The following is a 15097-nucleotide window of genomic DNA, read 5'->3' as shown; positions in this document are numbered from 1 at the left end:
AACTAGGGAGTTTGCTCTGTGGATACCTTCTCTCCACCTGCTCAGTATTGGAGTATAGGTGGGCTGCCACATCTATCCAGCATTTACATTTATGCCAGCGATCTGAGTTTTTATGCTTACACAGAACTATTTTCCAGTCCCATCCCACTTTTAATTATACTCTTGCTTTTCTATTGTTATTTGTTGTTTCTGAGTATTTCAGTTCCTTGTATAATCTAGGTATTAATCCTTCAGCAACAGTTTTTTCCCATTCTATAGGTTGTCCTCTCCCCACCCTGCCTGCTTGATATAACCTTGTTAACAAAATGTTCTCGAGCTCCATCCACATTGCTGCAAATCATAGAATACCATTTTTACTAAATTCTATTTTTATGTATTTACTTATTTTGAGTGCTGGAGAGCAAACTGCAAGACTTGTACATGCTAAGCCCTCGTTCTTCCAGTGAGCTACAAAATGACATTTTTGCTTCCATTGACTGTGCTTTGAGTCACTTCTTTTTAAATTGCTTGTATCAGTGTCTTAAAGTAGTCCTAACTATGTTTCCTTCTAACAGTTTTATCATTTTAGGTCTTACAGTTAGGTCTTCGTTTGCTTTGAACCTACTTTTTTGCAGGATGAAATTGGGCAGTCTTAATCTGCATTTGGATATCCAGTAAACGACTAACCTTTCTCTAAGGTCTATTTTTGGTGCCTTTGTGGAGAATCTGTTGGGTGACTTTATTTGAGAGTGTCCCAACTAATCAATCTCTGACTCAAAAGGCAAAAACAAGGGAAGTAATTGATTATTCTGGTTTTATTGTTATGCTGCAAAAGATAGATAATATGTTCTATTCTCAGAATCCCCCACCACTGAAATTAAGAGGAAATTGATGAAATTTGACTAATTCTATTTGAGCCTCAAAGAACAAGATCTGGCATTTTTATGATGTTTATTAGATTCAAAGCACTATTCCTTATACTTCTAGAGTTGTGTCATCTGAAAACAAAGGCTTCTCAAGGGAGAACTGGGAATGGAGTTGGGTCATCTACAAGACATAAAAAGGTACAAGAATGAAACTAGATATAAATATCTCCCCTGTACCAATATCAATGCAAAATGGACCAAAGTCCTTAATATATGACCTAAAACTATTAGAGGAAAACATGAGAAAATACTTGAAGATATACACTTAGGGGGTTGGAGAAATGGCTCAGCCATTCGGGTGCTTGCCTGCACAGCCTAACAACCCAGGTTCAGTTCCCCATTACCCACATGGAGCCATGCACATGCACAAAGTGGCTCATACATCTGGAGTTCATTTACAGAAGGTAGAGGCTCTGATGTGCCCATTCTCTCTCTGTCTCTCTCTGTCTCTCGGTGTCTACCTCTTTCTTTCTGCTTGTGAATAAACAAGTAAAATATGAAATAAAGATATACACATAGGCAAGGCTTTTCTGTGAAGGACTCTGATAGCTCAGGGAATAAGACAAAGAATTGACAAAAAGTATTCTATGAAATGAAAATCTCCATAGCAAAATAAACAATTGAGTAAAGAGACAACCTATAAAATGGGGAAAATGCTAGTTATATATCTGTCAGGATTAATATTCACAATATATAAATAACACAAAAAATTAAATATCACAAAATAATACAATTACAAATGGACTAAAGAAGTAAATAGAGAGTTTTTAAAAGATGAAGTACAGACAGTCAATAAACATATAAAAATGTTCAGCATTCTTAGCTACTAGGGAAATGGAAACAATGTTGAGGTTTCATCTCATTCTAGTCAGAATGGCTATCAGTAAGAAAACAAATAACAGTAAATACTGCTGAGGATGGGAGGTTGAAAATGCAAGGAGATTTGGGGATCATTTATAGATTGCCTGTGGGGATATAAACTAGTTCAGACACTATAAAATCCAGTATGCAGTTTCTTTAAAATAATAAAAATAGAATTGCCACATGATTTAGCTGTACCACTCTTGAGTATATTCCAAAGGTGCAAGTGAACACAAAAGAGTTAAAGATAGCTTCACATCCATGTTTATTGCTATTCACAATAGCCCAGTTGTCGAATCAGTCTGTGAACAGATGAATGGATAAAGAAAATGTGGTACATATACACAATGGAGATTTACTCAGCCACAAAGAAGAATGAAATTTGCACGAGAATGGATACAGCTGGAGATCATATTAAGTGAAATAAGTCAGATACAGAATGATAAATTGCACACAGATTTATCTCATTTTTGTGTTCTAGTTTTTATATAGATATATAAAATCAGATTACACACACACATCATATATATATATATATATATATATATATATATATATATATATATATTAAAGGAGGGTAGGAGGAAAAGGGTTAAAGGTGAATATGGTCAATGCAAATGATCTATTTGTACAAAGTCTCCTCATAAAACTTGCCACTATTGAATGAATACACATGAATAAAATTATAAAGATTGGAAATGAAAAGGAGAAAACAAATGGCTTAAACAGACTATGGAAATAATTATTCTAGATCAGCTGTTTGCTAACTGCATATTTACTCTGGACTTTGTCTCAGTTTCTTAATTTGTAAGGTAAGGCTGATCTTTATGGTTGTAAAGATTAACAGAAAATTCATGTAAGGAGTTTAACAAGGAGTCTGGCGCAAAATAAGCTTTCCTTAAATGTTGGCTGTTCTTATTATTCATGTGCTCAGTACAGCACCTCACACAATGTACTGACTTAAATGGAGCTGCTTCAGTGCAGCACTGTGTAAACTGACGTGCTCACTCACAGCACTGAATTCTGCATTCCTATTTCTATTGGTAGAATCTGAGAACCTTAATGTACTGAGCAAAGAATGTTCCATAGTACATAGGATTGTCAGCTTCCAGTGTGACTAGTAAATACGACATATAATTGAACTCATTCAAAATGTTCTCACCTACAGCAACTCGTTAGGTAGCAGCTTCAAAAGGCATGGGTTCCTCTCAGCAAGTGTGGGAGTATAAATGGCAAACCTCAGAAAGGCAATCATATATTCTGCCAACCTTGAAACAGTCATAATTTGAGAATCTGTATTTCAAATGAGACTCTTACATTTTTAGTAGTTGAATTTATTTATTCCTAAATGTATGAAATGTGACTCTTTTTGTAAAATGGAACTAAAAATAGATTCTTCTGGGCATCTGATAGTTCTAAATTAACTCTAAAACTAACATTTTGATGAGTAAAACAGAAAAGCCAGAGATTTTCCATTAAAAAAACACAATAGATGGAAAATTCAAGTACATAGATATAGGACAACAAGAAAGCACATGGTAGTTTTTAAGTAGATTTTATTTAAGACTTTGGGCTAACTCATGATAATAAGGATTTATTGTTTATGCTCTCAGCAGAAAACAACCTCCAAGCTACAGGTGGCATTCTCAGTAGACATGCCAACTACAGAGTTGGTCACAACGTATCTGCCTAAAATCCCCATGCCTCTGCAAGAGATGGAGTAGGGCAGACATGCTTACTAACACCCCAGGGCAACTCAGATACTCTATGTAAATTCCTGATTTATTTATTGCTTTGTAATTTGAAATTTCAATTTCCTGAGAAGGTAAACCAAAAAAAAAAAAAAAAAAACTTTCCTAAGACTATATCATACATTTTAAGTGCAAGGAAAATAAACATTAGAAAATAACTTCTTCGAGTGTACAAGCTGTCATTTTTATCCTTAATATCATTTCCATATGGATGCAATAGCCTAAGACTTAGTAAATAAGTCTATTGTGAGTGAAGATGCTTGTGCCCAAGCAATGTCTCAATGTGTTTAAGTTCCCACAGAGTTTTCGCAGAGCTGAGCAGAGTGATTTTGAAATTCATGAAGTAGAATAAAGGTATAAAGTTACCACAAGCCCAGTTTTTTGCATATTTAAATTTTTTCAACTCTACGAAGACATAATTGAAATATACTAAACTTCATATACTTAAACCATAAGATCTGTTCAGCTCAGACATATGCAGATATATTAAAATCATCACCATTATCAAACCAACAAATGTCTTCATTATTCCTAAATATTCTGTGTCTTCTGAGCCTTGTATCTCCTTCCATTTATTTCTTTGACAATGAGTTTGTATTCTTTACGGTTTCATTTAGATGTAGTCAGGTAATTATTGATTGTACCCGCTTTCTTTCTTATGCTCAGCAAAATTTTGAGATTCATTCATCTGGTTAGATATTCCAATAGGTTTTATTGTCCCCCACACACCATCCCTTGGTGTTTTTGAATACTATTCCATAGTGTTGACAAAACACAAATGGTTTTATTAACTTACCTACTAATGGGTATCAGGGCACTTCCAGTTTGGACATACTATAGATAAAGTTATTGTGTGGATTGTGATGAAGTCTCTGGGTATACTTACACTTTGTTTCTCTTGGATAAATATCAAGGAATTGAAGCTCCATATCATATGGCAAGCAGGTTAACTCTTTCAGACAATTCTATCAGTAGTGGGAAGCTCCCTTTACTTCCCATGCTGAACAATACTTGCTACCACCACATCTCAGAATTTCTGCCAATTTAACTGATAGGGAGTCACATCACATTGGATTGCATTTCACTGTTGGTAATGATGTTAAGCATCATTTCACATGTTTAATAGCTACCCATTTATCTTTGTTTGTGATGCCTGTTCAAATCTTTTGGGCACTTTATTCCTGGGTGATGTGTGTTGTGTTTTTTGTTTGTTTGTTTGTTTTTTACTTTTTGCTTTTTAATGTTCTTTTACAATATGTAAGTCCTTGATAGATGTGTTGCAAACATGTGCTTCTGATATTTTCCTTTTTGTCTTTTGCAAAAGTCCAATCTATCATTGTTTTCCACGTATGGTTTATAATTTTGTCACAAATTTGTAAGTCAAGTCTTTCAATCCATGAACATGATAGTCCTTTCTATTTATTTAGGTCTACATATGTTTTTCTCAGTGATTTTTCTACTTTTACATTCAGATACTGCATTCTTGTTAAATTCATTCATGGAAAATTTATATTTTGAGGTGTTGTTGAATTTATTCTCATGTGTGTGATTGCATTGCCTTGGGGTTTAGTGTGCTGTGTGTAGGATGTGTGACTAGTATACACATGTGTGTGCTGCAGAGGTAACCCTTGTACTTGCCTGTGGCTTGCAGTAGACAGAAGAGAACATTAGGCCTTCCCCTCCATCACTCATCTACATGTTTTTCTTTGCAATGGAATCTCTTACAGATTCAAGAATTTGATTCTCTGGTTTCTATTCCTGACAGGACAGGAGTTACACACATGCATGGTCATACCCAGCCATGTATGTGTGTATGTATGTATATATGTAAAAGTTTTCCAATTGTTGGCTGCTAGATAGAAAAATACAACTGATTTTTGAATATTACCCTTGTATCCTGAAAGCAAGGTGAATAAATTTCCTACTTGCAGCCATTTTCAGATTCTTAGAGTCTTCTATAGCAATTTATCTGTAAATTGGGGATAGTTTTAAATATTTCTTTCTAATTTTTATGAATGCTATGTCCTTTCTGGTCCTAATTCATTGGATAGGACATATGGAACCATGTTTTATTAGGAATAAGGAAAGTAGAACACTTTACATTATTTATTTGCTTTCATCTCTTTAATTTTTCTTAAATTAGCTTTCAAAGTAACAGATTTCCTTATGACATTTTCATACATACTTAGTTTTGGATGAATTTCTTCTACTTCCCTTCCATCTCCATACTCACTCCCTGCTTTACCCTCTACTTATCAGTATCCCCCCTTTTACTTTCTTGTCTCATGTGTTCTATTGCCCCTCAACACCCATCCCTTTAAGATTTGTTTTCCCCTATCTCCCATGGATCATTGTTTCTGATCTTGAGGAAGAGACAGTCTTGCATGTTTTTTTTTATTTTATTTTTTATTTATTAGAGATAGAGAGAGGGAGAGAGAGAATGGGCATGCCAGGGCCTCTAGCTACTGCAAACAAACTCCAGATGCATGTGCCACTGGTTTATGTGGAACCTGGAGATTCAAACCTAGGTCCTTAGGCTTCACAGGCTTGTGCCTTAATAGCTAAGCCATCTCTCCAGCCCCAGTCTTTCAGTTTTTAAGCATGGTGTCAGGTTGAGTTTTTGTTTTACAGGGATGCCCTTGAGCCATTTGAAGAAGCTCTCTACTGTTCCTTTTTTCATTTTGAAGATTTCTTACGTTGGAAATTATTGAATTATGTCAAGCATGCACATATCTATTGTAATCACCATATAGCCTGTGCAAAGAGTCTATACTATAATCCTAATTATCCAGGAGACTGAGACAGAATGATCATTTGAGCCCAGAAGTTCAAGGCCACCATAGACACCATAGTAAGGTCTCACCTCAAAACAAAATATTCATGAGAACTTCAAACCATAATCTTTATCCTACATTTCCAAAAAGAACAAGAAGATTTCAAGTATTAATCCATCACCAGGAGCCTTGTTTCATTTCTTTATTTGTAGTGACTCTTTGAAACACAAAAATATTCATCATGATTTTTTGGGTTAATGAGAAACATAGCTTTATTAAACATTAAACAACTTCTATACTTAGACATGAGTGACTAATCTTTATTATAAATTTTGGAAGCAACTGTACGTAGAAATTTCTGTGTATTGTAGCAACTCCAGTATACTTTATCTATCTACTATCAGTGGTTGAGAGGTGGTGAATTGACACAAAGCTGTGCTGTACTCAGGTGTTTTACTACAACAGGGAAAGTACCCATCTAAAGCAATGACAGGAATGGGTTGGAGAGAGGGAGAAAGGATGCAACATTGGGCATGAACAAGGTCTCTTAAGGATCCCTTACGTCTTCTTGAATAGTCAGAGTTCATATTTGCAAAATGTAAGAAAAACACAGATAGGCAGAGGAAAGTGAACAGGGTGGATGAGAGCAAGGATAAGGTCTGGAAAGAAGGCAAAGGAAGCCATGGTTTCATTAAATCCTTGAGGGGCAGGAAAATGATTTAAGCACCACTCTGTCTAATATTCCCCAAAATATCTTTCACTTCTGTGCATTCGACTTTCAACCATTTGCTTCTGGTAAGAGGACACCTAGATTGTTTTTAAAGAAGCTCATTCAATGTTCAGGCAACTCTGATCACTGGAGAGTTGGTTTTGTTATGTGTGGGAACCGGGAAAAGAAGCTGTATTGAGCTTTGCTGGCAGTTTGATGTCAGGACAAAACACACATGGGACAATGAGATAGCCTTTAAAAAGATAATTTAAGCCAGAGCTTAATGCCAGACTGGGAATAACTTAAGTCAGTCTCTCACACACTCACACACCCAGGATTCCTGGAAAGACTGGGGAGAAAGCCAGGCATCCACATCACTCAGAATGGAATTTGAGTGAATTTTATTTGGTTCTCAAAGGACAGGACAGCATAGATTATATCTGGGCTACATGGCCGTATTTCAGATTTAAATACACTGTGATGGCTAATTTTATGTGTCAAGTTGACTGGGTCAAAGATTATCCAAACATTTGTCAAATATTACTCTGAATGTTTCTGTGAGTATGTTTTTGGATGCCATTACCACTTATATTGTTAGACTAACTAAAGCAGATTACCCCCATTAGAGTAGATGGGCCTCTTCCAATCTGATGAAGGCTGTACCTACCTTGAGTAAGAGAAAATTCCATTGTCCAGTGTTGTCTTTAGCTCTTCTTGACCCTACAGAGTCCTCCAGCCTTCACACTCAAATGGAATGTTGGCTCTGCATACTTTGAACTTTATAGCTTCTATAACTGTCTGAGCCAATTCCTTATATTCATATTTTCTCTTCTCGCTCTCTCTCTTTTTCTTATGAGTTCTTTCTCTTAGAAGTTTGACTGCTAAACATTTTTCCTCTAAATAAGTATGAGAAAAGATGCTATCAAACATGTTGTGAAAAATAATTGTGAACACAGTTAAATTATCACATTTAATAATGTGTGAAGTTTCGTTTTAACAGCTTTTTCTTAAGTGGATAAGATTCTCCTAATCTGAGAGTAGAGGTTCTATTAGCAAGAAGTCTTTTTTTAACTTTGAGATAAAAATCCTTTGCTAACTTAGTTTGGATATAAATTTTATAAACAGATTTTGCTTAAAAACTCCTAGTTTGAATTTTTTTAAGTCTATGTTTTAAGGCTTGAAGGCTCAAGGCTCAGCTATGCCTCAATGATCTATTAATACATTGAATAAACTAGTCTAAATTTTCTTTAATGTGAATCAAGGCCATAGAAGCAACTATGGCTGTTGTAAGCATACTTTCAATATAGTTTAGATTCCCTTTCTTATTTTCAGAGGACTAGATTAGCAAAATGAAATTGTTGACAGCTTATATTAAATCTCCTTTGGTCATATGTTTAGCAAAAGTAATTGAGTTACTCTATCCATATTAATTCTATAAAATTCTGGGATTCCACATGGCAATTTCATACACATACTTTTGATCATATTTACCCTTTCTACTTTCATGTCTTTTAAAACAATTCTGCATATGAGAAAAAAAAAATGACATATTAGGTTTTTGTTTTTAAGTCTGGCTTATTTTACTTAATATGGTGTTCATCAGCTCTACCCATTTTTCAGAAAATAGATGATGTTACTCTTAATGGTGAGCTAATACTCCATTGTTAGTATGTGTAATATTTTCTTTATTCATTCATTTGATGATGGGTACTTAACAGATGCTATGACTTGGTTATATAGATGAAGGGATCCCTATTTTATACCAATAAAGAGATGGGAAGATGAACTGAAGAGACATATTTTTATATATTTTAAATTAATTGTGAACTTTACTGTAAAGACATATTATTGTCTAATTGTCATATTCCCATTGGGTTATATTTATGTTTCCTCACCTCACCCCCAGACCCCTTAGGACCCTCCATCAGTAGTCACTGTGAGGTCACTAATGCACCACTCAGTCTGTGTGTAAGGAGTTAATACTTCAGGATGCTACTTCCCACCCTGTGGTTTACATTCTTTCAGGCCCCACAAAAATTATTGGAATCATTAAAGGAGAAAAATTGTCAGAAAATGCCAAGAACAAGTAGGAATTTTGTAACTATAAACTATGATCAAAGTAGCCATTTATGTAAATAGATATATATGTGTATGTATCTATGTATACACACTTATATTTGTGTATTTTATGGGCTGACAGAAATTCACACATAATTTTACTTGATAAACCATTCTATATACGAAGTGTATTGTTTTTAATTAATTATTTTATTTATTTGAGACAAAGAGAGAGAAAGAGAAAGAGGTAACTAGAGAGAAAGAATGGGTGCACCAGGACCTTCAGCTACTGCAAACAAACTCCAGAAACATGTGCCACCTTGTATGCACTGGCTTATGTGGGTCCTGGAGAATCAAACCTGGGTTCTTTGGCTTTGCAGGCTAGAACCTAACCACTAAGCCATCCCTCCAGCCCCCAAGTCTCTTTTTAATAATAAAAGTTCTTAGGCCTATATGGGAATGTCATAACTGATTCCTCTGACTGCCAATTCTCCTGCCATAGTGTGAGTATGGAATTGAAAATTCACAATTGAAAATGTCATCTTTGAGCGGGGATACCACAAAATCTAATGATGGGATTCCACCTGAGTCTGAAGGCTTCAAAATTTGGAGTGAAAGGGACCACTATAGGCATAGAAATCTATGGATCAATAACCAGGAAGACCAATATCTGGGTAGAAGATGGCTTTTCTCAGGAGAGAGATACAGTGAGGAGAGTGGAGGAAAAATGGAGGAGAAGAGGTGTTCTATCTACCTTTTGTTGTTTCTAGTGAGAGTGGATCTTCCTTAGTCAATATACTGACTAACATGTTACTTTATTTCAGAGACACCCACACAGACGCACTCAGAAATAACATTTTACTAGCTCAATGGTCATCCCACACCCAGTGAAGTTTGCATATAAATTAACTATCACAAGCACCTTGCTTACTAGAATGCTTTATTTACATTTAGTGAACACTAGGAAAAACTTATGGTAGACATTTATTATTAAAAAAGAGCATCTGAATGGGGGTGAATATCATCAACCTACATGATACACTTGAATAAAAATGTCTATCACTTTGTACAATGAATATACAAAGTGACTTAAAAAAATTCCAAGTGCAATCTTTTTTTTTATTAAGTAGAAACTTTGTATGGATAGATCATGTGTTGGTACCATCATTTCTGTCCTCCCTGCCCAGACTCCAATGGAGAATGTGATCAGGGCAGGTTAAAGGGGATAAGAATTGTTAATTTAGAAAGATTTTGATGGGTATAGCCTTACTTTTAGCCTAAAACTAGTGGGAGCTTCTCATTGGAATCTATGATATTGGTCCCCATATTCTGACTTGGTTCCTAGTTCCAAATGTGGGTTCTTTTCCACTGAGGTGATCTCATAAGCAATCAGAGGGCAATTGTTTACCCACCTAGGTTGTGTGCCAATGTTGCACAGGTGGGCACATATGGTCAGGCTGGTTGCTTTCATATAGCAGGGTCCCCTGCTTGCTCACAATATTGCTGACTATTTCCCATAAGCAGCTTGCAGCAAATATACAACTCTGATAAGGAATGTTGAAAACTGATGACACTCTGAATGTGTAATGGTAAAGATTAGTGGGCAACCTCTGTGCATTCCTGTTCATTTTCATGTGAGCCTAAAGTTGCTCCATAAAAATAAAAACTCTTGGGGCTGGATGGATGGTTTAGCAGTTAAGGCATTTGCCTACAAAGCCAAAGGAGCCAACTTCGATTCCCCAGGTCCCACATTAGCCAGATGCACAAGGTGGCGCATGAATCTCGAGTTTGTTTGCAGTGGCTGGAGGTCTTGGCTCGCTCATTCTCTCTCTCTCTCTCTCTCTCTCTCTGTCAAATAAATAAGTAAAAGTAAAATATTTTTTACAAAGTAAAAAAGTAATTTAATGTAATGAGTTGCCTTGTCTTAGGAAAGTTAAAAACTTCAGTATCTTTAATCTGTAGCTCATCATAATCATTCATATGATGGGGCATTGACATTCTTCTATATCTATCTTTTTTTTAAAAAAAACTTTTATAACTTTATTTTTACACTCAAGAAGTTAGTTCTCATCCACTTTGACAGTCTGTAGATTTTTGAATGTGGTAACAGGGATATAGGTCACCAAAGTATAAAGCTTATTTGGTGAATCTTCATCCTCATTTCGTTTCCTGGACAACCGTACACGGATTCGATATGGGACATTCCTTATTCCCTTGGCCCAGACGGCTTTGTTGAGCCTGGCATCAATGCGCACATCTGGAGTCCCCATCTCCTTCATGGCAAACTTCCGGATCTCTTTGAGGGCCCGAGGAGCCCGCTTCTCGAAGCCCACCCCATGGATGCGCTTGTGAATGTTGATGGTGTACTCTTGGGTCACCACCTCGTTGACGGCAGAACGGCCCTTCTTCTTCTCACCACCCTTCTTGGCGGGAGCCATTCTGCCGGGCCCAGCTTGGAAAGGAAGAGTGAGAGGGATTGTGGGAGGGAAAGCACGGCCATTTTTTTTTTTTTTTTAAATTTTCTTACTGATACTGTACAAATAGTAAAGGATGGACCATTACTAGGCAAGAATAATTACAACGTAATGTCAGCATCCAGAGAGTGGAAGGGCTGGCTCAGGCCTGAAATCCTCTCAAAGCCGCTTGTACCTAGAGCAGACACTGCAGTGACTCTATTGGCTTTACATGCCTGTACAGAGGAACGTACTGGAGACTCAGCCTTCACTTGGTTGGTTACACAATCAGTCTGAACTATTCAGATCCACTTCCCTTGACATTAAAGGTTTTCCATAGTTGATTGAACCATTCTTTTTATTTCAGCCCTGCACCTTTATAGTCTTAACTTTTTAAGTATTTAATTTTTCTACATTACACAGGGTGTAAATTTTTGATGCTATCATTATTAGCATTTGAGTTGAATAACATCTTTAACTTTGAAACCCAGCCATTTGTATTTGTTGAAGAAAGTATTCTCACATTGAAATTACTAAGTCCTTTGGAGAGCACACTACTTTAATAAAATTGATTCTGGAAGTACTAATTACATGGATCAAAATATATAAAGATATCAGCTACACTTAAAAATCTATTCAAAAGAGAATATATAGCACAGATAAGAATTTGTTAATCTCCCAGCACAGCTAAGCAATTGTCTTAGCAGGCAAGTACTTTCATTAGTACCATTTTTCACACAGAAGCACTGAAGTAAGCTTGGAACAGAGATGAGCAAAACTTGAATTTTCAACTACTGTATTGGTTTCCTGGACTATAACAAATTACCACAAAATTTAATCCATACAGATTTATTTCTTATAGTTTTGGTGATCATAAGTTCTAGCTGGCTTTTACTAAACAATTAAGGTGACATCAGACCTGAGTTATTTCTAGGGAGACTTGTACTTCCCTGCCACTTCCAGCTTCTAGAAGTCAACTGCATCCAATGGTTCCTGGCTGCTTCTTCCATTGTCAATACATGCAGCATACTATATTCAAATTTCTAGCACTCTCCCTTGGTTCTTATGTGTGTGGGGGGGTATTGTTTCAGTCTTAGGAGAATGTTTGTTGTTGGTAGTATTTACTCTCACCTCTAACCACCAGGTCTTATCTCCTCACCCCTCCCCCCTCTGATTCTCTTTCTGTCTTTTGCTATTTTCTAAGGAGCTCTGTGGTCACATTAGGCCCATCCTAGATGATCTCTTTATCTTAAAAATCTGAAACCCAATTATATATAAAAATCCTCTTTGCTACATAAGAGAACTAAGTCACAGGTTCTTGGGATTTGAACCTGAATATTCCTGAGGAATGATTATTCTATGACAACCTCCATATTAATTGGCATTCCAAAGTCACAATCAAGAAAGCAGAGTCTCAAGTCTTCTGCTTAGTCATGCAAGTCCTATGGGCATCATGCTGTGAGACAAAAGATTATAATAGCAATCATAAAAAGAGAAAGTATTTTGAGAGAATTTCCTGCTTGAAGCATTTGGTGAATAAAGGAACAACTGCTGGTAGGTGAGTCATTAGACTGAGTCAATCTAACAGTCATGAGCTGAGATGATTGGATCAAATGTCCCCCTTAAATTCATGTCATCTGAAAGCTTAGTCCCCAGCTGGTAGCAACTGCAGAGGCTGAGCATTGCTGGAAGAGTGTTGTTACAGGCTGGGACAGGCTTAGGGGTATTACAGCCAGCTACCCCTTACTAGATCTCTGTTCACTCTCCTGCTGCTGTTTTCCACCTGCTGTGTCAGAGGTGATGTCCAGCCTCTACATATGCCATGTTCTCCCTGTCATCCTAAAGCTTGCCCTTAAGACCGTGACCCAACATACAAACTTTTCTCCCATCATCTATTTGTTTTGTTGGGTGCTTTATCCCAGCAATGAGAAGGTAGCTACCACATAAGGTAATGACCACTATAATGGCTACTGTTTGTATCAACCCAAAGGTTACATAAAAGAACTTATAGAACTTTCACTGTTGTCAAGAAGCTTTAAATAATGTTGCAGAGATGTTAGACCTCATAAAATTATCAACAAAATGGAAAACAGGAAATAAGAACTAAATTGTATTTAAGGGCTGGCTGTCACAAGAGGGAACTTTTTAAGAACAAGTGGAATCCATATAGCTAAGAGTAAGAGTGACGTCTTGACAATGTTCAATAAGGAGACAAGAAAGTGCAAGAAGTACAGTGTATCTGTAAATAACCAGATACATAAATAGACTATACATAGACATAGATGATAGGTAAGTAGACTCTATATATACATATGTGACTGTATGTGTATATGGTAGCAAAGACACATAAACTATAGGATCAATTAGAGAAGAAAATTAACATTCTTCAATTTATCCATTCAACAAATAAATAGTTAAGATAGTTGTTTATTGAGTACCTAATGCTTACCAAGCACTAGACAAGTGTCAGGGAAAAAATATGAAAAGTTTATAACTTCTCTTTGTGATTTGGCATTTGCATAATAGCATTTTTTTCTGGCCTCCAAAAATTATGATGGAGAAAAACTAACCAAGTTGCTATTCCATAAGAAGGACAATTGTTTTAGGATTAGGACTATAGATACTAGGATTTATTTTTTATTTATTTTCCAGCAGAGAAAAAGACAGAGAGAGAGAGAGAGAGGAATGGGTGTGTGAGGGAACTCCAGATGCATGTACCACTTTGTACATCTGGCTTTAAGTGGATACTGGGGAATCGAATCTGTGCTTTGCAGGCAAGTGCCTTAACCACCGAGCACTCTCTCCAGCCTGATACTAGAATTTAGAGAAAATAATTTTAGAATAGGAGTAGACATCTTTAAAGTATCATGTTCTGCCTGATCTGTCTTCATTTAAATTGATGGAGTCTGCCTTCTAAATATATGCTTTCTGATACTAAATATAAACCTGATAATCTTGTGGGAGTGCATAGAGTTTCCACAGCTGAACTGGGAAAGCCAGCATGGCAAGGTTGCTGGTTTTGTAGAATTTGCTACAGCTATTATAATGACATTGGTTATTGGGAAAGAATATCTTGTTTCTTGAGGTAGTGCTAGATTTTAAAAGATAGATAGGTCAAAGTTAATTTTAACAAATATGATTTATGTAAACTATATGTCTAAAGTCGTAGAGAAGGGAGAAATTAAATCATAGGTCCCAAACACTCTAAATATTCAAGGCAAGAAGAGTTGGAAATGGTTTATATAATTTTTCCTCAGTTAATAGCATGCATCATAGTTTAATCTTTCCTGGAAAATTTTACATCATCATTGTTAAATTTCACATGGGATTGATGCAACTGAAGAAGACCTCTGGTCCTAAAATAATCCCAAATTCAATGCCTTTACATTTTATAATTTTCTCTCATTGTCTCCCTCTGTTTAATTACCAAAGTTTGCTATATGTATCTAATATGATATTGTATATGTAAATGTTTGCATGAAAATCTGAGAATGGCTTCATAGACTCAGCAAGAAATTATATACTTGGGTTTAATCCCAGTTATTTCTCATTTAAAGTTGCCAAGTAGGCATAGTAGCTTACTACT

The 15097-nt window shown here is 36.1% G+C and overlaps 1 protein-coding gene across 1 annotated transcript; it reads right to left on the bottom strand.

Moving 5' to 3' along the window:
- Window positions 1–11085: 11085 nt before the first annotated feature.
- On the bottom strand, window positions 11086–11514 carry LOC101617379 (60S ribosomal protein L31-like). Its single transcript, XM_045132924.1, has one exon. The coding sequence runs from the start codon at window positions 11494–11496 to the stop codon at window positions 11119–11121; it is 378 nt and encodes a 125-aa protein (XP_044988859.1). The 5' UTR covers window positions 11497–11514; the 3' UTR covers window positions 11086–11118.
- Window positions 11515–15097: the final 3583 nt, after the last annotated feature.

This window comes from Jaculus jaculus, chromosome 13, assembly GCF_020740685.1.
Source record: "Jaculus jaculus isolate mJacJac1 chromosome 13, mJacJac1.mat.Y.cur, whole genome shotgun sequence".
In the NCBI taxonomy this organism is placed as follows: Eukaryota; Metazoa; Chordata; class Mammalia; order Rodentia; family Dipodidae; genus Jaculus; species Jaculus jaculus.
Note: the sequence above shows the minus strand (reverse complement) of the source record. Positions and strands in the feature narration are given on the sequence as shown.